Genomic DNA, 24,440 nt, shown 5'->3' on the forward strand with positions numbered 1-24,440 from the left:
AGGGAGTTACTGAAACCTAACCCAGCAAACAGAAGGACAATATTAATAGATCAGGAGGCTTGAAGGGGTAACTTGCAAAGTGGTGGCATCCCCAAGCATTTGCTGCCTTCATCCTTTTTCGATGGCAGTGGTCAAGGATTTGGAAAGTGCTAAATAGCTTAGTAAATTTCTGCAGTTCGTGTAGATGATACACACAGTGCTGTTACTGGCATCTATGGCAGAGAGAGTGAATGTTTGTGGATATTGTGCCAATCAGACAGGCTGCTTTATCTTGGATTGCATGGAGTTGGAGTGTTGTTGGAGCTGTATTTGTCCAAACAAGTAGAGCATATTCCATCACATTCTGGACTTGTAGATGATGCACAGGCTTTGGGGAGCCAAGAGTTGAGTTACTACAAGATCGCTAGCTTCTGACCTGTTCTTGCATCTAAAATTATTTATATTGCTGGCTCAGGTCAGTTTCTGCTCAAGTGGGTTGGAGGTAACAGACCTGAAGCAGATGGTTTTGTCCACATACTGCGGTGTGACTTCAAAAGCTCAACTCTAGGGTTAACAATATATCAAGGCTATACATGGCTTGGATCAGTACTGGTGTGTAGCTGGGGACAGCAAATCCTAATAGGAGATAAGAGGGTGATAGCTCCTGTCTGACCAAAGCTGAACTGCCGGCAACTGTGGCACATCTATGATGATTTCAAATTGTGCTCTTCAATTAATGAAATATTAGATTCTTTAACCTATCAAGAGACCAGCTTCAGCAGGACAGTCACCGGAAACACAAGCTTTTAATTTAATACATAAAAATTAGCATAAAAACACATTATCTGAAGGAACATACAGCATTTTTTTTGGTCAGTCTCGTCGCAATCTGAATTGGCCTGTGTCTAAATAATGAGCAACTCAAGTTGCACTGAAGTAGTGACAAAAGTGATCCAGTCAGATCAGGGTTCAGATCAAGGGTGCCGCTGTGCCATCTAATCTGGAAGCAGTCATAAAAAAGCCCATTTATGTAATACAATTGACAACCACTCTTGGCAGCTCAGATACACTTTACTGAATCCAAAACACAAGCAAAACGTGCATCCTTTCCATTCACCCACCCACCCATGTTCAAAGTTTTACTTCAGAAATCAGATGCACCAAAAGAATTCTGGAAATTAAATAAAAACTAGAAACACAACAGACACATTAGCATGAGAAAAATTAACCTGCCTTTCACATTACTAATTTACCTGCTAAATCTACAATTTCATCCATTGAGGATTGTAATTGCACATTTTAGATGACCTATGGTTTGCTACAGTTCAGCTTTGAATAGGCAGAATACATCATCAGCTTTAGGTGTGTCTTTTAAAACGTTAATGACTCGCACCAACCTTGCCTCATCCCTTGTTCTGGCTTACAGCAGCAGATTCTAGGCTGCTGGGGATTGCTGCCAGGAGCTAATTGCAGCATCCATTCGCTGAGGAGAAAAATCTCTTTGCACTGACTATTACATTCAGATGCACAGCAAGGAAACCAGTATGTGAAAGGCAGTAAAAGTCAGAACATTAGCAATAGAAAAAATAACTGAGCCCATTTACAGACTGACATTTCCACTAACAATCATTTGGTAAGAGGTGAAATATGGTGGTGCAAGGTTCAAACATTTTAATTTAAATACAGCACTAATGTTGTAGTAACCGGTCTCTGGTGATAAAAGCACGTCATTGGATATTGAGGAGCCACGTACAAGATAGGTTTTGAATCTTTCAAAGCTAAAAAGGCAATAGATGACATAATCAGGAACACCATTATCCAACTCTACATACACAGGGAGTAGGTCAGGTGTGACAGATCCACTGGCTTCCAAACCTTAACATGAATAATTTTAGTCTCACACACAGGAATTTAACTTTGACAGAGACAGATCACAGTAGACTGTGCAGATGAAAGGACTGCTCTTCCGACTTGTACAGAACAAAAAGATGACATCACTTTTATCCAAGCTGAACAGTGGATCACTTAATTCGCAATTAGAGACTGAGCTTCAAGTATTCGTGTACACACCTCTGCCAAAAGGAAGTTTGCTATTTATAGCTCAATTGTTTAATGCAAAAGGAATAAGAGAAAATCATATGATCCAAATCAGGGATTTCAAAGAATAGGCTTGTTTTTTTTCCACCGTAGCTTTGGAGACTGAGGGGCGATCTGATAAAAGGCTTATAAAATCATGAGGGGCATGGGTAGGGCGAACACTCAAGGTCTTTGTTCTAGGGAGGGGAGTCCAAACCTAAAAAGGTTTAAAGGTGAGAGGGGAAAGATTTAAAAAAGGAACCCAAGAGTTTCAGAAGAGGGTGGTGCGGGTATGGGACAAGCTGCCAGAGGAAGTAGAAGAGGTGGATACAATTATATTTAAAAGGCATCTGGATGGGTAAATGAATAGGAAGGGTTTAGAGGGATGTGGGTCAAATGCTGGCAAATGGGACTAAGTCAGATTGGGGTGGCTGGTTAGCACAGATGAGTTGGACAAGTTTCCGTGCTGTATGACTATGACCAGCAATTGATTTCCTTCGTGGAATTGTCAAAGGACTGGACTGTCCAGTTTTTCTTCCCCCAGAGTATTCAAAAGATGAATTTGAAAGTGAAGGAAAGCAGTAATAGTTTAAAAATGTTAGACTGACAGACTGGGAGACTGACACAGAAGAGTAGACCACACATTCAGATGCTTGCAACATGGTGATACAGTTTCACTTTCCGCTGATGAATCAATATTTAAACACACTGTTAGGGCTTACACAGCTCCAGAAGTGAAAAACACACCACATGGCACAAATTAGGAATTGTACCAGACAGCTACCTGAATTGTATGGTGGAGGCTACTTAATGAAACGGTCCCCACACACATTAAGCTTATGAGGAACCCTGCAATGGCTCAGGAAATTAATGAAGTGAAAAATGAGTGATGTCCAAACACAAATGCTGCAAAATCCCTCACACCCAACCCATTCATGTCTGAACTTCCCGCCTGACAGCCTTGTCTGTGTTCTGATTGTCATTTTGATGAGGTACACAAGGCAGCTAGGCATCCATGGAGAATGCCAAGCAACAAATCAATATCTTCTGAAGGAAAGGGGAAGGAAATTGCTAAGAGAAAACGGAATTCTAGATAGAGAAAAAAAAAGTGTAGTTAAGTCGATAACAGTGGAATGAGAAAATACCCCAATCTGTGATGTCAAGAAGCAGCCAACCATGATATTTCAGTTTCTGAAGTCACACAATCAATTTTTTTTTAAATTGCACAAATCATAGTTAATAATTCTAGGCATCAATTTAAAACTGCATTTCAGGCAGAGACGGTTATCTTCTGGTAACCAAATCTAGATGGAGCCAATTTGGAAGGAAGGAAGTTAGCTGGTCTGTTCAGTAGAAACGCTGACGATGGCAATAAAATTTAACATTCTTTTCAAAAGCAGCAAAGAAAACCAGAAATTAAAAGTCAACAAAATTTCAAAAAGCAGCCAGCTAATTACAAGCCTGGCATGACTCCCTTTAAAGCAAAACTTTTGACAATTCTTTTCAGCTAAAATAAATATTCCAAAAAAATCTTCACCACACTGCTTAGCCTCACCTTTAAAGCATCGCTAGTCTCACACGCTAAGTACAAACCCAAGTCGCTTTATCGGATGCTTTGATTACAGTGAAGCTGTCTTTAAAATGGTCAACGCCTGATGTTTTCAGTACAACTCTTTTAAGAGCGAGAACATTTATAAAACACAAGCAAGCACCACAGGGAAGAACTGCAGTTTTTGCCCCCTACATGTAGCACCACTATCAACTCTTTCTAGAAGGAGATTACAGTTTCACTGCACAGAGGTGAAAGCACTCCCTCCTTCGGGTTTCTTTATTTTGACAGAATCTCAGTTACATATCTTTTGTAAGATGTTACTGCTTTCAGAGACTCTGGCATTGAGGAAAATCCCAGCAACCAAATCACTTTTTAATATACAGAGCACTCCATCAGTATTCAAATCCCTGAGGCCAGTTTTAATACCTCACTGATTGTAATAAAGTCAAACTCCTTCAATTGCCAGCAGCAATGATAGATTCCAGTGGACAAATCCTTCATCGCACATAATGCCTCCTAGTTTTAGTTGTATTTCCTCATTCTGTAGAGTGCAGGCTGGTATGTAGAACATCTGGGCTATCACAAATAAAAATTCATCTATACAAGATCTCCAAATTGACTATTGTATAAAAATCAACATTTATAGATTCTTTGTACACCGTGGTAATGAGCACCAAGGTATCATAATGAGAAAGTGGCTTCTCTCCAAAACTATAAAAGAAACATTTCTTCCCATTATGAGATTGCTTTTATCCTTTCAAAAAAAAGCAATCAGGAGGAGCATTCTGCATATTAAACAGACCTGTTTGACATTCTAAGTCTTCTTACAGCACTATCCACTCTGACATTACAAGTGTATCAAACAGAACCTAGACTGGTGTACAGAAACCCCTCATTCACTTAAAGGGCAACCATTTATTTGCAATCACTGCAGCATCGGCTCCTTCACTACAACACTGCTAATTCTGAGGTTCTTATCAGACAAGCAACCTAGATAACCAAGTGTGTTCTACTGCTCCCCACATTAAAGGTTCTTCCAAGTTTGCTTTGGTGCATTTAAAGGGACAGTATAGTTCCCCTGTTTACAAAAACATTGTTCACTGCTTCTTTCAAAGAGGAACAGGGCTCCAAAATTGAGACACAGTCAAACAATAATCATTTAATTAGTGAACATCACACCGTTTCCCTTTATTCTTTGGCTGTTCTCAAATCCAAAAGCCATGAGACACAATTTTTGCCTTTTCCCTAAAGTGGGATTACTGTTTGCTTTTTTTTTAAGTATAAGCGTTCTCTTTTGTGTCTCAAACTCTGTGCAATTTACTAACAGCATTTACTTTAAATTAAAAGCTTCAAATCAAGGCCGTTAAGCACTAGATCCAAAGGCAACAGTAGTTAAGTGGATGTAGTTGCAATCTACCCATATCAAGTACAAACAGGGTCCACTAGTGAATAATCCACCAACAAACACTCTTCTCAGGAGATGGCACCCTTTTCTGCAGGTGAACAGCTGGAAGCTTTTCTGTCAAGGCAGAGCAGTTGTCCTATGTGCGATTCATAGTCTGAAAGATTCTAGAAATCTGCAACATCACAGGACCTGTCTCAGGATCATTCATCCACTGAGTGCTGTTCAACGGATTTTCCAGCATATCTTCAAATGCTGCAAGAGGAGAACACATTAGTGGGGATGGGCAGAGGAAGGTTTTAAAAAAAAACACAATTAAATGGTAACATGATACAAATGAAATGCTACAGCCCATAATAGCATAGAACTCAAACCTTCCAAAATAATCTTAAAAGCAAATATTAATTGAAAACCATGAACTCTGTTGCAATCTTAAACTTTATCTTTTAAATTAACGTTTGTGCGATCAGTTATTTTGCAATTCTCAACCTAAATTAATCTACATTTCTTTGAAAAAAAAATTTAATATACAAGATGACATACTATGTTACTTTCACACTTCTGTTTGGAACAGAAATGGAGACATAAATAACTTTCTTTTCTGCAAAAGTTGAACAGCACACTACACGTGGGAAAAGTTGTTGTTTCATTAGAGTCATGCTGCTGGATGACTAAGTAGACCTCCCCAGAAACTCAGGATGCAAAAGTATGAGCAAAGTTCATTCACCAGAATGCCTTTAGGCTTGGTGGGTAAGAGGCAGAAACAATTCAGAGCAATCAAATTCCTTGAGAAACACAGCTAAGCATTTTATAAAGCAAAAAAAGATATATTTCTTACTCCCCAGTAAGATTTTGTGTAGCATAAGTGAAATGAGTCAACAACCTTTCTTCCTTTTCCAGACGAAAAGGAACTTTTAATCCTTGCTCACTGATCTCTTCTGGTTCAATTGGCTGCTACACAGTATCTTACATGAAGAGAATGCAGCCGGTGTTTATAATAGAGTTTCATTGTTGACAACACTATGGAAGCCCACAGACATGATCCAACAATATAGACTCAGGAACAGTGCAAATGCACAGATTATTTTGTTCTGAAGAGTCACACTGGACTCAAAATGTTAAATGTGTACTTCTTGCCACAGATGTTGCCAGACCTACTGAGTTTCTTCAGCATTTTCTATTTTAACATTTGCTTAACATTAGAAGAGGTATATCTCAAATAATATTCCTATGTGAATTTCCCTCATGTATTACGTATGGCATTTGAGCGTGTTCAAATGTTAGCAAGTTGACAACAGCTGCCGTAGGAAATCAGGAGCACAATCACAGCCAGTGTTGGACTCCATATGAACAGGCGTCCACAGGGAGAGTTATTTTTGCATCCACATTATGATTCATGCAGTTTTTCCACACTGAGGCTCATTTCACTCTAAAACACCAACACTCCATTAGCTCAATGAATTGACCAACGTTACTGTAGCACAGGCACCCACTGCCACACAGAGCCCTCGGAATATATTAGTGCTGCCGTCACCATGTATGTTAAATGTAATACAAAACTGCAATTCATGGGAAACATGAAGTGCATACTGACCATCGAAGCTCACACTTTATTAACTTACGCATCAATGCACAGTGAAACATCCCTGCTACAGTAACAAAGTAGTGTTAAACAATTAGTGAATAAAGGCAAAGAATGCAGGAAATTGCCAGCAGGTTTTGCAGAATCTGTGGTAGAGAACTGACAAAAGGTCACTGACCTGAAACATTTAACTCTGCATCTCTTTCCTCAAATCAACATACACAGGTGCCACTATGTTCATAACATTAAAGACACAGGAGAAGCAGGCCATTCACTGCCACGGAGCGCAGTGGAGGCCGGGACGTTAAATGTCTTCAAGACAGAGATTGATAAATTCTTAATCTCGCAAAGAATTAAGGGATAAGGGAGAGTGCGAGTAAGTGGCGTTGAAATGCCCAGCCACGATTGAATGGCAGAGTGGACTCAATGGGTCAAATGGCCTTACTTCCGCTCCTATGTCTTATGGAGTTATTTGGTCCATTGAGTTTGCTCTACCATTCAATGAGATTATGGCTGATCTGATAATCCTTAATTTCATGTTCCTCTCTAACCCCCATAATCCTGGATTTCATTACTGTTGGGAAATCATTCCATCTTAGCCTTGGATACATTTCACAACCCACTATGGTACATCTCCATCGTAGTAATGAATCTGTGGAATTGTACGCTCAAAAGAATTCTTCCTCATCAGTTTCTTGAATCAGTGATTCATTAGTTACTGAAGAGAAATCAGGCAGGACTTGGTTGTTGATCTCTAGTTGAAATGTGTGCGCATGCATCAGGTTGGACCCAGGGCTGGCTGCTGAAGAGCATATCAACACTTAATACCAACCAACTACCCAGTAGTTGATAGACAGATAAAAATGGCAGGAAGATAAAAATAACACAAGAAAACAACAACTGTTTGAACCCTAGCCTTACTTGAGAGATCAAAGCATTTGAAGAAAGAAAACTTACCAAGTAGTGTTTTAGGATTAATCAGTCCCAGCTGTACAACAGGATTGTCCAGGATGGCTTGAAATAATGGACTTTCAGTGTCAATACCTTTATCTAACTCCTCAGGGGAGGGCTTCCGATCACCCAGCAACCATTCACACTGAAAAATAATAATAATTTGTTACTGATCAGCAATTTGATAGATTTGTAGGGATTATGTTATACTCCAACATGCAGCTAAGAACAGCGTTGCAGCCACATGTTGTTTCAGGTGCAATTCTGTTTACAGCATCTATAAAACTGGTGGGGAGTAGTCATCCTCAAATTCTTCACCAAGACAACATTTGTGGTAGTTCCATCACAACTGGGAGGTTCAGATTGAAATGAAAAATATTTCTGGGGCACACTAATGCAACAGGATATGGAGAGAGTTACATGACGTGAATGTTCAAGTAATGATTTCTTATTTAGGACTCCTTACAAACTGGTGAAAATCTCATCTGAACATTATAACTACCACACCAAAAAAGAAAACGCTGGAAAATCTCAGCAGCTGATGTTTTGAGTCTAATTGACCCTTTGTCAAAGCTCTTTTCTCTCCTTACAGATGCTGCCAGACCTGCTGAGATTTTCCAGCATTCTTTTGGTTTCAGATTCCAGCATCTGCAGTAATTTGCTTTTATAACTATCACACCTTTTTTTGAGAGGTAGGGAAAAGAAAGCAACATGGCTTAATATACATCGGTGAGGCGAGAAAAGCTCTTAGCAGCAGTACAATGGTTGAAATGCCACAAGTAAGTGATCATTGTTTTAGACCCATTTGTACTTCTATCAACACACAATTATCTTGCCCAAAGTGGTCACCTCTTGTTGGGATGTAGTTCCACACAATTAATGTTTTGGTCTGAACAGTGTTACTACAGAGAGAGTTGCCATTTGTCAAGTAAGAGGCCATATGTTTTTCCATTTTGGACTCAGGATTTCCCAATGAAAAAAAACTTGGAAGACTGCGCCCAAGTTCTCTAGGAGTTTAGAAGATTGGGAAATTGTCACCTCACTAAAACACTTAAAATTCTTACAGGGTTTGATAGGATAGATGCTGGAAGAGCATTTCACCAGGCTAAAACAGGGACAGTTTCAGATTAACAGGCAGACAATTTTGGGACTGAGATAAAAAAAATAAATTTTGTTTTTTTTAAATCAGAGAGTGGTGAATCTTAAGAATTATTTACCATAGAGGGGCCAAGGCTGCTAATAATTGTGCATATTCCAGACAGATTTAAAGATATCAAGTGACATGGGGTGTATTACAGGAAATCTTAGAGGTGAAAGGTCAGCCAAGACTTAGTTGAATGGCAGATCAAGGTCGAGGGGTTAAATGGCCTCCTGCTGCTCCTATTAGCTGTATTACAAATCCCGAAATCAAAAACTTTTAACTTCAACACATATATAGATCAATATTTTCAGAGTTTTGGTTTTCTCAAGTGATCTGTCCAACGTGCACTTACAGCAGCATCTTGTTGGTTATTGTTAACTCGTAAAGCATCTATCACCTCCTTTTCATCAAATCCCATTTCCATCAGAGCAATCATAGCCTTTTAAAGAAAAACAAAAATCAATTATCAACTGTTTATGTATTTACATATCACTTGTCTGGTATTGAGCTACCAATTTTTTGAAATTCCTTGCTACTTGCATACAGTCTTTCAGGGAAGAGCTAAATTTTCATTCAGTACATTTAATATTCACAAAACAGCATTCTTAGAAACGAAACTCTGCTCATATATAGCAAAATTATGAACACGTTCTTTTTGAAGGTGCAATGTCACAATAAATAGTAACCAGAACAATTCTGCACTGACCCATGGATGCCGATTGTGGTAAAAACACATTCTTGAGCATTCCTTGGCCCTCCTGACATGTACAGAAATTGGATTCTGGATTAGTGGTGCTGGAAGAGCACAACAGTTCAGACAGCATCCGAGGAGCAGTAAAATCGACGTTTTGGGCAAAAGCCCTTCATCAGGAATAAAGGCAGTGAGCCTGAAGGGTGGAGAGATAAGCTGGAGGAGGGTGAGGGTGGGGAGAAAGTAGCATAGAGCACAATAGGTGAGTGGGGGAGGGGATAGGTCAGGGAGGAGGGTGGAGTGGATAGGTGGAAAAGTAGGACAAGTCACTGGGACAGTGCTGAGCTGGAAGTTTGGAACTAGGGTGAGGTGGGGGAAGGGGAAATGAGGAAACTTGCACAGAAATTGGCTGATCAAAGTTTGTATAACACTAGCTCCTGACCAGCGATAAGATCCTCAGACAAGAACCTCGCCGCAGCCTACCGCAGAGCAGCGAGCCAGTCTTCACAGGTAACCGGAGCTCCTTGTTTGTAGCCAGCAAAATTACAGTTGAGTTAAAATGCAGAACCTTCAACATCACCTCCAGGTTGTTAGCTCAACTGTGTTGGGGCATCTTACTCCTGGCAGAATTAGGAAGAGTCACATTTTAAAACTATTTGGTTCTTTCTCACTGTGATGTCTCATCACTGCTTGCGTAACTCAAACTGGACTTTTACAACATCTTTGAGGCACAATGACTTACCAAAGGGATGTGTGCAATGACTAGAATCAACTTAGCTGGTTGAATTGATTAGACATAGTACTGTGCAACATCAGGAAAATACCCATAATAGAGAGATAAAATGAGATTTTGAAGTGAAATATAGTCACTTGCATAGCTCCACATTTTTCATAACTCTTTAGTAATACATTACATTTTTCAAAATCTATGCACTCCAGCTTTAAAATGTGAATACCTATGGTGCTATATTAAGCAACAGATAGTACACCAAAGTCCACAAAAACTAGACTTCAAGGAGCAAGCAGAACTCCATTCATGTCACACACATTTAAATCAATTAACTCTGCTCACTCTGGGTTCTGGTCGAAATTCTCGTTTCCGCCTGATTTTCTTAAAGATGTCAGTCAATTCATCTTGTTTGGCAATTTCATGGACAGCTTCTGGCTTTGCATTCTTTGCAGCTGCTCTTGGCCCTCCAGCTGTCCCATCCCCAGGTAGCGGTGTGTCGATTGTTGGGTCCTCTGCATGCTCAATTAGCCACTCCATAGCCTGTGTTACAGACATACTGTAGAGAGAAGGGAACACCCACAGTTTGATATCTGATGGCAAACCTCAGTGTAGCTGAATGGATAAGCACTGCACCCTGCAGTTATACTGCATTTCCCATGACAGCACTCCAACTGGTAACACACACTGCCACTGGTTAGGTTCTTCCATTAAATAAAAGGTTTCAAGATTTGGACCAGAGTCATGTTTGGAAATGCAACCAGGTTCCTGCATCTCTTACCCGTGCATTCCAAATGTCACGGTTTTAACCAGCCTTTTTTTTGGGTGGAGTGAATGGTCTTCAGAGTCATACAGAGCTGAAAGAGACCCTTCTGTCCACCAATCTGTGCCAAATACAAACTAAACTTGTCCCACCTGCCTGCTCCTGGCCCACATCCCTCCAAACCTTTCCTATTCATGCATCTCTTCAAATGGTTTTTAAATGTTGTAATTGTACCATATGCATCACTTTCTCAGGAAGTTCATCATCCACATGCAAACTACCCTGTGTAAAAATTTGTCTGTTATATCTTTTTTAAATTTCTCTCCTCGCACCTTAATGTGTTCACTAGATCTGAAAACCCCTATCCAAGGGAAAAGACAGCTACCATTAACTCTATCTACACCCCTCATTATTTTATAAATTTCTATCAGATCACCTTTCAGACTCCTACATTCCAGTGAAAGTAGTCCCAGCCTATCCAGTCTTTTATAATTCAAACCTTCCATACCCAGTAACAACTCTTCTGAGCCTTCTCCAGCTTAATAATATCCTTCATGTAACAGGACAACCAGAACTGGACACTACTCCAGAAAAGGCCTCACCAATATCCTGTACAACCTCAACATGAGGACCCAACTCCTATTCTCAAAAGGACTGAGCAATGAACCATGCCAAACGCCTTTTTAACCACGTGTCTACTAGTGACACAAACTTCAAAGGAAAGATTTATGTACCTGCACCGCTAAGTCCCTTTATTCTACAATACTACCCAAGGGTCAAAATGTGTGATGCTGGAAGAGCACAGCCGGTCAGGCAGCATCTGAGGAGCAGGAGAGTCGATGTTTTGAGCATAAGTTCTTCATCAGGAATGTGGGGGGCCCAAGGAGACTGAGAAATATGTGTGTGTGTGTGCGTGCGCGTGTGCGGGGGGGGGGGTGGAGAATAGCTGGGAATGCGCTAGGTTATTGAAGGTGGGGGGGGGGGGGAAGAAGAGTGATAGTCATAGATCGGAGTGGAGGGTGGAGCAGATAGTTGGGAAGGAAGATTGACAGATAGGACAGTTCAAGAAGGCAGTGCTGAGTTGGAGGGTTGAATCTGGGATAAGGTCAGAGGGTGGGAGATGAGGAAATTGGTGAAATCAACATGGATCCTGTGTGGTTGGAGAGTCCGAAGGCAGAAGAGAAGGTGTTCTTCCTCCAGGTGTCGCGTGGCTAGAATTGGCGATGGAGAAAGCCCAGGCCTTGCATGTCCTTGGTGGGGTAGAATGGGGAGTTGAAGTATTTGGCCACAGGGTGGTGGGGTTGTTTAGTGCAGGAGTCCTAGAGATGTTCTCTGAAATGTTCCACAAGCTGGCATCCTGTCTCCCCAATACAGAGGGGACCACATCGAGAGCGATAGACACACAGTATGATGTGTGTGGAGGTGCAGGAAAACCTCTGCTATACGTGGAAGGATCCTTTAGGGCCTTGGATGGAGGTGAGGGGATGGAGGAGGGGAGAGATGCAAGTGCGGTTTTACACTTCACCAGGGATCAATGTCAATTTCACCAGTTTCCTCATCTCCCCTCCCCTGATCTTATCCCAGATCCAACCCTCCAACTCGACACTGCCCTCTTGAACTGTCCATCTTCCATCACACCCATCTGCTCCACCCTTTCAATATCACCCCTTACCTTCATGTACTTTTCGCATTCCTAGCTACCTTCCCCCAGGCCCCCTTCCCATTCCCAACGAAGAGCTTATGCTCAAAGCATCGATTCTCCTGCTCCTCAGATGCTGCCTGACCAGCTGTGCTCTTCCAGCACCACACATTTTGACTATGATCTCCAACATCTGAGTCCTCACTTTCTCCTCATACTACCCAAGGCCCTACCATAATTGTATGAGTCCTACCCTTGTTTGCTGTACCAAAAGGCAATATCTCGCATTCATCCAGACTGAACTCCAGGTGTCATTTTTCAGCCCGTTGACCCATTTGATCAAGATCCCTTTGCAATCTTAGAAAACTTTCTTCACAGTCTACTATGCCACCAATTTTGGTGTTATTTGCAAACTTACTCATCATGCCTTCTATAATGAGGTAAAAACAATGACTGCAGATGCTGGAAACCAGATTCTGGATCAGTGGTGCTGGAAGAGCACAGCAGTTCAGGTAGCATCCAAAGTGCAGCGAAATCGACATTTCGGGCAAAAGCCCTTCACCAGGAATAAAAGCAGTGAGCCTGAAGGGTGGAGAGATAAGCTAGAGGAGGGTAGGGGTGGGGAGAAAGTAGCATAGAGTACAATGGGTGAGTGGGGGAGGGGATGAAGGTGATAGATCAGGGAGGAGAGGGTAGAGTGGATACGTGGAAAAGGAGCTAGGCAGATCGGACAAGTCTGGACAAGTCATGGGGACAGTGCTGAGCTGGAAGTTTGGCACTAGGGTGAGGTGGGGGAAGGGGAAGTGAGGAAACTGTTGAAGTCCACATTGATGCCCTGGGGTTGAAGTGTTCTGAGGCAAAAGATGAGGCGTTCTTCCTCCAGACATCTGGTGGTGAGGGAGTGGCGGTGAAGGAGGCCTAGGACCTCCATGTCCTCGGCAGAGTGGGAGGGGGAGTTGAAATGTTGGGCCACGGGGCGGTGTGGTTGATTGATGCGGGTGTCCCAGAGATGTTCCATAAAGTGCTCTGCTCGGAGGCGCCCAGTCTCCCCAACATAGAGGAGACTGTATCAGGAGCAACGGATACAATAAATTATATTAATGGATGTGCAGGTAAAACTTTGATGGACGTGGAAGGCTCCTTGGGACTCCGGACCACCTCTAAACCAGCAGAGTTCGGACCCGAACAGGACAAACAGTACAGACTACAGATTCAAAAACACCAGCAACAGTTCTCCGTCAGGATCCTCCGCTCCACGCTTGTAGCAATGCGCCAGCACTTAACCTCTCTACAGTCAGCCCTACCTCAGCTGAGGGCCACACTCTCAGAATTGCAAAGGACCCACTCTGTACTACATCCTCAGGAGAATTCATACTCTCAACAAACAGTATTTCAATTCCATCTCAAACATCAAAAATTGTAAGTACAACAAACTTTTATCCACCCACCTCCATAACCAGCGCTCCTCAAACATTCCAGAAGATTCCCCTGGCCTCGGAAATGACTCAGACGTCATTAGCCATGTGGCTGATGCAGCTTCCACCCCCACGCTGATTGATAATGTCACTTCTGCCCCCATCATGGCCACTCCCACAGCCACTTCCGTCCCTCAATTCCTCATGCATCACACGTGACATCACGCCAGCCCCTCACATCATCGCTGATACCACACGCTCAATGACTGCCGCCACCCGACTGTCGTCCCCACCAGCACCACTCACCTGCATTTTGCTGACACGCCCCCCACAGACCCCACTGTCACTATCCCCACCCCCCAGAGCCCTGAGGGGAACACTACCCCTGCTCATGACTCCACCCCCATTCCAGTTACTGGCTCTGACCCCACTCCCAGCTCCACACCCACACCAGATCCCAGCCCTGCCAAGTTTTCACCATCCCTCAAGACTTACCCCTTACTGAGGACGAACGATCAGTCCTCAGCAAAGGACTCACCTTCATCCCCCTCCGTCCACGCATCAATGAATTTAACACACGCCGTGACGTCGAACAATTCTTCTGCCGCCTCCGAGCTTACTTTCACAATCAGGATTCCCGCCCATCTTCCGAGAACCCCTTCGCCCACCTCCAACACACTGCATCCACCTGGACACCCCACGCTGGCCTATTACCTGCCCTTTACCTCTTCATTTCCAACTGCCGCCGGGACATTAACCGCCTCAACCTGTCTACCTCCCTCCCCCATTCTAATCTCTCACCTCAACACGCAGCCCTCCAATCCCAACCTCACCATTAAGCCAGCGCAGTTGTAGTCTGGCGCACTGACCTCTACACTGCTGAAGCTAAACGCCAACTCGAGGACACCTCTTCCTACTGCCCCCTCAACCATGACCCCACCCCCTATCACCAAACCATCATCTCCCAGACTATACAGAACCTCATCACCTCAGGAGATCTCCCACCCACAGCTTCCAACCTCACAGTCCGGGAACCCCGCACTGCCCAATTCTACCTCCTTCCCATGATCCACAAGTCTGACCTACCTGGCCAACCCATTGTCTCAGCATGCTCCTGCCCCACTGAACTCATCTCTACCTACCTCGACACTGTCCTATTCCCCCTAGTCCAGGAACTCCCCACATATGTTCGAGACACCACCCAGCCCTCCACCTCCTCCAAGACTTCCATTTCCCCGGCCCCCAATGCCTCATCTTCACCAATCCCTCTACACCTCCATCCGCCATGACCAGGGCCTCCAAGCCCTCCGTTTTATCCTCTCCAGACATCCCCAACAATACCCTTCCACCAACACTCTCATTCGTTTGGCCGAACTGGTTTTCACCCTTAATTTCTCCTTTGAATCCTCCCACTTCCTCCTGACCAAAGGGTAGCCATGGGCACACGTATGGGCCCCAGCTATGCCTGTCTCTTTGTTGGCTACATAGAACAGTTGATCTTCCGTAATTACACCAGCACCACTCCCCACCTCTTCCTCCACTACATTGATGACTGCATTGGCGACACCTCGTGCTCCCGCAAGGAGGTTGAGCAATTCATCAACTTCAACACATTCCACCCTGACCTTAAATTTACCTGGACCATCTCTGACACCTCCCTCCCCTTCCTGGACCTCTCCACCTCCATTAATGACGACCGACTTGACACTGACATTTTTTACAAACCCACCGACTCCCACAGCTACCTGGATTACATCTCTTCCCACCCTACCTCTTGCAAAAATGCCACCCCGTATTCCCAATTCCTCCGCCGTATCTACTCCCAGGAGGATCAGTTCCACCATAGAACACACCAGATGGCTTCCTTCTTTAGAGACAGCAATTTCCCTTCCCACGTGGTTAAAGATGCCCTCCAATGCATCTCATCCACATTCCGCACCTCCGCCCTCAGACCCCACCCCTCCAACCGTAACAAGGACAGAATGCCTCTGGTGCTCACCTTCCACCCTACAAACCTTCGCATAAACCAAATCATCCGCCGACATTTCCGCCACCTCCAAAAAGAACCCATCACCAGGGATATATTTCCCTCCCCACCCCTTTCCGCCTTCTGCAAAGACCGTTCCCTCCATGACTACCTGGTCAGGTCCACCCCCCCCCACAACCCACCCTCCCATCCTGACACTTTCCCCTGCCACCTATGCCCACACCACCTCCCTCACCTCTATCCAAGGCCCTAAAGGAGCCTTCCACATCCAAAGTTTTACCTGCACATCCACTAATATCATTTATTGTGTCCGTTGCTCCCGATGCAGTCTCCTCTACATTGGGGAGACTGGGCGCCTCCTAGCAGAGCGCTTTAGGGAACATCTCCGGGACACCCGCACCAATCAACCAATGTGGCCCAACATTTCAACTCCCCCTCTCACTCTGCCGAGGACATGGAGGGTCCTGGGCCGCCTCCACCTCTGCTCCATCACCACCAGATGCCTGGAGGAAGAACGCATCATCTTCCACCTCAGAACACTTCAACTCCAGGGCATCAATGTGGACTTTAACAGTTTCCTCATTTCCCCTCCCCCCACCTCACCCTAATTCCAAACTTCCAACACTGTCCCCATGACTTGTCCGACCTGCCTAGCTCCTTTTCCACCTATCCACTCCACCCTTTCCTCCCTGACCTATCACCTTCATCCCCTCCCCCACTCACCCATTGTACTCCATGCTACTTTCTCCCCACCCCCCCACCCTCCTCTAGTTTATCTCTCCATGCTTCAGGCTCACTGCCTTTATTCCTGATGAAGGGCTTTTGCCAGAAACGTCGATTTCGCTGCACTTTGGATGCTGCCTGAACTGCTGTGCTCTTCCAGCACCACTGATGCAGGACTATGCCTTCTATAATCTCATCCAAATAATTTATGTTTATGACAAACAAAAGAGAACCCAGAAACAATCCCTGAGGAACACTCCTGATCACAGATCTTCAGTCCAAAAAGCAACCCTCCACCATTATTCGGTCTCCTGGCCTTAAGTCAATTACGTATCCAATTTGCAAGCTCACCCCAAATCCCATGTGACCAAACTTCACAAATGAATCTACCATGCAGGACCTTGTCAAAGGCTTTATTAAAATCCAAATAAACACCGTCTGCTGCTCTGCGATCAATCTTTTTGGTAACTTGCTCAAAAAACTCAAATCAAGCTTGAGAAATACAATTTTCCTACACAAAACTATGCTGACCACCTTTAATCAATTTGCCTCACTAAATGTACATAACTCCTATCTTTTATAATCACCTCCAATAATTTGCCCACAACCAAAGTCAGACTCAGATCTATAGCTCCCAGTTTCTCCTTACAACTTTTCTTAAATAAATAATACAACATGGAGGTCGACTCCCTCTGTTAATTAAAACCAAAACACCCAGAAAAGCTCGCCTTGCTTCGTAATCTGTTAAAATGTAAGTGACAGAGCACATAATTTCCAAAAAAAACATTATTTTCCTAACTCTAATAGTGGACCGTAAACAAAAGGTATTCAAAATTCAAGCACCCCCCCCCCCCCACACCTTTTCTTAACTTACTATCTGACTCCTAAAATCTAAAAATGCTGTTCCAATACCATAATTATTAAATATTACATTAATTTAATCTTAAGACCACACAGCCTGTCTTCTCCACTGTCTTCAATTTTCCACCTGCTGATCTTCCTGGGGTCGTCATCTTTTTACTGTATGTTTTACGTGAAAAGGTACCTTTGATAGATAGTGTGTCGTCTAAATTCTTTCGAGAGCAAAATTTTAGATGGGCAATTAGCTCTCTAGCTCTACAACAGTTGCTCTCTTACCACCTCATTTGATAAAATGTTGCCAAAATAATAAATTGAAACTCAATTTGGTTTTAGTATCCTAGGCATAAATTTAAACTAAATTCAAATTGTTGTCAAAACAGCAACCAAAACTCAGGTACCCATTTAACAGTCATTTGCTGCATGATCTATTTTGGAACAGTTTGCCTTCCAGCCTTTCTATTCAGGCAGCTGAGCCTGCACTTGAAGTTTACTTCAAAATTCAGAAAGCACTTTCCATTTCAAAGTGAACATACATGCTTTCAACTTAGTAACAAAAAGGTACAACATCAGCCATCGTCCAGTCATCAGGCACCTCATCCATAGTTATAGATGATGCAAACCTATCTGTAAAGGTTCATGTAATTTCCTCTCTTGCTTCTCACAATGTTCAGGGATACATTAGATCAGGTCCTGGAGATTTATCCATCTTTATATTCTCTAAGGCCTCCTGCAATGTGAACTGTTTTTAAAATATCTAAGTTTATTTTCTCTGCATTCTCTGGACTCCATTTCCTTCTCCATGCGATATTCCTTCAGTATCTCTCACATTTGATTACTTTCTTTGGTTCCAGTCTCAAGGGTAAACTTAAGAGAAATCAAAGCAGTTCAGCAGGGAGGCAGATTATTTGATAGCCCTCTTGCTGGGATAAAATTAGCATTTTGCTTTTCTTGTAAAAAGATCTACAACCAGGTTATTTGCTCCTTAGTGAGCAGTAATAAATAGGGAGGAACATCCTTTGAGTAAACAAATCAACCAAGACCTTTGTTTTCAAAAAGAAAAGTGTGTCATGACTGTGCAAATAAAACCGATTTCCTACTGAACTCAAACTCTCTTACCATCTCCAAAACAAATCCTGCTCGTCAACCTTCAACACAGAGCAACCTAAAAGATACAGAACTATGCAATGCAACGCACTATGTTTATGGGTAATCTCTACTGTACAAACAATTCATAATAGAACTGTAAACATCCAAAAGGGAACACTTCTCCTAAAACCATGATTTGGACCTTCGGGTGACCATCCTCCAAGGTGGATTTCGGGACAGGCAGCAGAGAAAAGTGGCTGAGCAGACGCTGATAGCCAAGTTCGGTACCATAGGGAGGGCCTCAACCTTGGGATCATGTCACATTACAGATGACCACCATTGCACCACACACACACACACACACACACACACACACACACACACACACACACACCCTCACAGACTTAAGACACTCTGCACTCACTACACACACTTTCCTCACACTCAACACATACAGACAGACAGTGAGGTAGGTAGGGGTAAATGTAGGGGTATGGGTGGGTTGCGCTTCGGCGGGTCGGTGTGGACATGTAGGGCCGAAGGGCCTGTTTCCACACTGTAAGTAATCTAATCTAATCATGATCCACATGCATACATATTTTATGGGGTAATTTGTACTTGCAGGGTTACATTGTACTTTGCTCAAAAACTGCATGAATTTATGTAAAACTTCGATATCTCACTTTTTAAGATTAGAATCAATCTAAACATCATGGCATAGACAGAGAACACAGGAGGCCAACACCTTCAATATATTGTCTAGCTATCACCATTGTTAACAGCTAACCCCAGAATGCAACTTTTTTAAAAAAGGGTTTTGCAATTTACACATGAAAGAAGTGAAACGATCACTGTATTCTAACAGATGAAAGGCTTAACAGACAATTATTCAATGTATAATTTCAGTTACATCACACTAAATTTTTGCTATAAATTTTGTTAGGATTGAGCCCTCCACTATCACCTGATGGAGTGTTGCCCCGAAAGCTAGTGTGCTTCCAATTAAACCTGTTGGACTATAACCTGGTGTTGTGTGATTTTTAACTAAAAACATCAGACAGCAAACATCTCAAGACAGACTCACTGATTCAGCCGCAGTGCTTTCACCGCTCGACTCTCAGGGAAGCCCATCTCAGTCAGCTGGCGCAGTGCTGCCTCATCCACCCGGTCCTCCTCATCTTCATCTAACATTGCTGCCAAAAGCAGGAAAATCATTAGTAAAATGTTCATTCTAGAACAATAAGTGCACTCTCAGCCAAGTCAAACTCCAGGACATTTAGGAATGGGCAATAAATGGGAGAGTAGTCAGCAACATCCAGATGACATGAATATATTACGAGGTATTAAGGGCAAGACAGACATGCCAAGGTTACTGAAAAGTGAATAATATTGTTTCCGTTAATATAAATCACACTTATGATGCTTCCTCTCAACTCCAGCGACAAATGATGTACTTTTTCACTAACAGATGAGTGAGGGAAAGTCGATTGATTCAGGTTTACTGCCTCCTACTGCTGGAAAATGAATGGTCATAAAATAATCCATTCTCCTGGTGATAAATCAAGTCTTCAAAAACAAAAGGAATGCCCCAAATAATGAGTTGATAAAAAAAATCCTATGCTGTGCTGTATTGTTCTATGTTCTATGCTACTCCTCAGCCGAACCATCTCCAGCCATTATGTCCCAATCTGGTTTGGATTTGAGTGGAAGGATTCAGCAGCATTATGCAATGATAATGGAAATTATGAACATTCTGAATTGCTTTAGTTTACATTCCACTCTTTTATAACTGGTTTCCTAAAATGTCCATTCAAACATCAATCCATAAACGCAAGCTGTTACACTCTAACTGAGTTTAGAAATACCTAAAGCATGTTAAACTAGCATAGTGCATCAATAATTGAATCATCACCGCTGCCATGTTACCTTCATGGACAAGTGAAGGTTCCTTCGCTCTTGCGCAGGACTTTGTTAGCAAAGTGGACAAGATTAATTTGGAATTTCTGGTCAGCATAGATGAGTTGGACTGAAGAGTGCTTCCATACTGTACTGCTCTGACTCTCTCAAGTTTACAGTGCAAATATTAAAATAGCCAGTACAATAACAAATCTGGACAAACATTTTACAGAACGACTCAAAATGCTGAACAGCACTGATTGCTTTTGCTACATCAATAAGGATTGAACAGAGCTGCCTTGAATTTCATCTCAAATGCAGACACCTCTACAGTTTGAGAGTCAACTTTCTCTCATTTGTCTAGAGTACCTCTATTACACAAATGTCTTGGGAATAGGTATGGTGTCACAGCTTTATAGTATATAGAATGGGGACAACTTGGAAATCACTTTTTACTTGGAGATAACTGTACAAATTGTTTTCTGAACTTCTACTTTTGGGTGAGAACTATCACCACTAGCACTATCTCGGACCCCCGTAAAATCCGATATTTGCAAACGCAAACAATAAGTTCAAAAAGTCAGGATTCTCTTTACCTGCAAGACACCTTCACTGTTTTGCAGTATATGTTTTCTGTCAGTTTCTAACAACTGAGATAGCAAGCTAGCAAAAACAGCAAAGTGCAAAAACTTCCTGCAGTCTCAGGGGCCCTCTCAAATCCCTTCATGAAGTCAAAGAACTCATGACCCTCCTTTCCATTGCAAAAATGAGAACTACAAGGACAATATGCTATTAGAAGACACAAAGTAAGAGTAAGCACCTGGATGATGATGGGATAGTGTAGGGGGACGAGCTGAGAAGAGTGCACAGGTCGGCACAATATTGAGGGCTGAAGAGCTGTATTGTTCTATGTAATAGGAAGAGCACAATTCACAGAACCATTTGGATACATTTTTCAGCTTTAGCTTTAATTCAATCTTTGTTGCCTGTTTTCTCGCTCATGGTTAGTGACTCCTGGTTGTGTGAATTTGAACGTGTACCTCAGATCCCTGGAACAACATCTGAGTGAACTTTGCGCACAGCATTTCATTGGACTGCTTCCAATACTACTAAACAGTGTGCAGGAGGCCCAGCCAAGTCCAATACAATCACTCATCGAAACACCATACACATTTCTTCTCACAGCTGCTGCTGTTCAATATTTCCTGCCCCACTCCCCCAGGCTCTGGGGATGCAGAGGATGATTGCATTGTTCTGCCACTGCCCTATTCAAATTGCCTAAGCAAACACATACCTTGACCCTTTCTGATCTACACTTAAGCACAGAGGCTTCAAGAACATATACAAACAATTATAAAAATAGTCAGGTACAAGGATATGTGGAGAGCAAATAAAAGCAGAGCCAGATATTAAGAGCTGAATTGGTTCAGCATAAATAGATTAGTCTTCTTACCATTCGCCTTTTTAAATAATTCAACAGCATCTGGATTTAGAGCTAGCAGTTTCTGTGCCACTTCTATTAGGGAAACAAGGATTTTCCGTAGTTCTGTCTGAAACTAGAAATTACAGGTCAAGTTTACAAATTATTCTCAATTAATGAATTACCAACCCGTTCCTCCCATTCACCGCTTCCCCTCTAACTCGAGCTCAAAACCGGACGAGTGCCCCGTAACTCATTTCCTGCAGTTGCTACTCATTACTTTAGAAGGATGAAAGCAAAAGGAGGAACCACAGGTAGTCGGCATCATCTAGAAAGAAATGGTGATTTCAAGCAATGAGAGTTTAGTGAGTTGTCAATTTCTTCCTCAAAATGTGGCAAGTAGCTAGTATTTAACTGGATTTTAGTGTGTTTAGAATTAAAGTAAGCTCCTTCCATCTTTAGGGAGGGTAAACAAACTCTACTGGAGAGTAGCTGATCAAGTGGCTCAGTCTGCTTTTTTCTCTATGTAGTTCTACAAAACGTGAGTACAAGTGACGCCATGCAGTCTGCAAGTGAGAGTTCACATTGAAGAGAGTTTGTCCAGTAGAGGGGGGCATTCCTGATCCCTTATTTCTTTCCTTTATCTCTCTTCTTCACTATCCAGAATTTGACTCCTGCTTCAATGCAGTGGAAGAACTTAGTTGTAATTCTACTTGCAATAAATGGTCAGTACAGTTCAAATACAGCACATCAGTCTGGCCAGTGGAATATGACAAATAATGGGAACACCACCATGTGTGAAGCTGGAGGTGACAGTCTACACAAGGTTTAGCTGGATTCTGGAATCCAGAGCTCAAGTCACTGTTGTGCATCCACAAGACAGGATTATATGAATAGTATGTTTCAGGATTCATAGCACTGCAGTTTAGGGGTGTACAGGAAGGTAAGGAATCGGTGACCACCAAGCAGTGCATGAGAACAAGGCAGGTGGTGGAGGAGTACCCTGAGATGATCTCACTCGCAAATCAGTTTTCCTCTTTGGACCCTGATGAGGGAGATGGTTCTTCAGAGGAATGAGTAACACCATGAATGGTTCAACTGTACAGAGGGGAGGAAGAAGAGGGGAAGAACAGTACTAATATGGGATCCTTTTATAAGGGGAATGGGAAGGCATTACTTCTATGGCCACAAACTTGATTCCAAGATGGCATGGTGCTTCCCTCTTGCTAGGTTCAAGGATGGCACAGAACATGTACAGGAGATTATTTAAGGGAGGGGGGAAACCAGTCAATGGCCATGGCTCATGTCAGAGCCAATGATTTAGGGGAATGAGGTCCTGGAAGAGGATTTCAGAGAGCTAGAAAAGAGACTGAAAAGTAGAATCTCCAATCAGCAATCGCAGGATTACTCCAAGTCCCACTAACAGTGAGCATAAAAATAAGAGAATTGAGCAACTGAATGTGACGGTTGCAGGTTGGAGTCTTGATTAGGATGAATGGACTACGTTTTGGCAGGACCAGAACTAACGTCCTCACAGGAAGTTTTATTCATGTTTTTGAGGAGGGCTTAATCTATTTTGATGGGGATGTAAATCCAAGGTTGTTCAGAAGCAAAAGCTAGAAAAAAAAAGCAAGCATCAAGGAGGACCAAAATAGAGAATAACATTGAAAAGACTACAATAAATTCACCCTGAGGGTGCACAGCATTTACAAAAAGTTGAGTCAAGCATAGAATGAAGTATACAGATATGTTTGTCGGAAGAAAAATGCAGCTACAGGTTAATGGAGTTTGGAAGCTGAATATTCAAGGATATTCAATGTTTCTCAAGGAGGGACATGCAAAACAAAGGAAGTGGGGCAACACTCTTATTGATGAGATTAGTACACTTCAAGACCATTTAAGGTCAAAACCATCAAAAATGTAGAATTAGTTTGAATGAAGCTATACAACAGCAACTAGAAACAAACACTGCTGGAAGTTGTTAGTTTTACTCCAGTTTGGTGTCCTACTGTCAATACTATGACTCAGGAAATTAGACATGCATGTAATATGGGCAATTCAATATAAAATCGGTGACTTCAATTGGCCTATTAATTAGGTAAGACAATTCAGCACTAAAAGTGTAAAAGATGAATTATTTTGACGTCTACAAGACAGGTTTCTGGAACAAGACATTCAGATCCAATTCTGGAAAGCACTATTTTGGATTTGATGTTGTATTCTGAGAAAGGACCCATTAGTAACCTGCTGTCTGGGACCCTCTGGGAAATAGTGAGGCATATTAAATTTTATAGGAAGCTTAAATGAGACGTTGTTCATTCTGAAATTTGGGTCTTAAAATCCAATAAAGGAAACTATCAAATACTCCAAGCTGGTAACAAAAGAGGACATAATGGGGAGGCACGGTGGCTCAGTGGTTAGCACTGCTGCCTCACAGCGCCAGGGACCCGGGTTTGATTCCCACCTCCGGCGACTGTCTGTGTGGAGTTTGTACATTCTTTCCCTGTCTGCATGAGTTTCCTCTGGTTACTCCAGTTTCCTGCCACAAT

At 42.6% G+C, this 24,440-nt stretch overlaps 1 protein-coding gene across 1 annotated transcript in view; it reads right to left on the reverse strand.

Annotated features, from left to right (window-relative positions):
- Positions 1 to 766: 766 nt before the first annotated feature.
- The window catches only part of ubac1 (UBA domain containing 1), a 41,978-nt gene continuing 18,304 nt past the window's right edge, over positions 767 to 24,440 (reverse strand). The window contains exons 5-10 of the mRNA XM_060841538.1: positions 21,925 to 22,027; positions 19,660 to 19,768; positions 10,447 to 10,660; positions 9,036 to 9,122; positions 7,549 to 7,687; positions 767 to 5,264 (exon numbers count right to left, since the gene is read on the reverse strand). Coding sequence (XP_060697521.1) covers positions 5,149 to 5,264; positions 7,549 to 7,687; positions 9,036 to 9,122; positions 10,447 to 10,660; positions 19,660 to 19,768; positions 21,925 to 22,027 — 768 coding nt within the window. The 3' untranslated portion in view covers positions 767 to 5,148. The remainder of the gene's footprint in view (positions 5,265 to 7,548; positions 7,688 to 9,035; positions 9,123 to 10,446; positions 10,661 to 19,659; positions 19,769 to 21,924; positions 22,028 to 24,440) is intronic.

Source organism: Hemiscyllium ocellatum, chromosome 21, assembly GCF_020745735.1.
Source record: "Hemiscyllium ocellatum isolate sHemOce1 chromosome 21, sHemOce1.pat.X.cur, whole genome shotgun sequence".
Taxonomy (NCBI): domain Eukaryota; kingdom Metazoa; phylum Chordata; class Chondrichthyes; order Orectolobiformes; family Hemiscylliidae; genus Hemiscyllium; species Hemiscyllium ocellatum.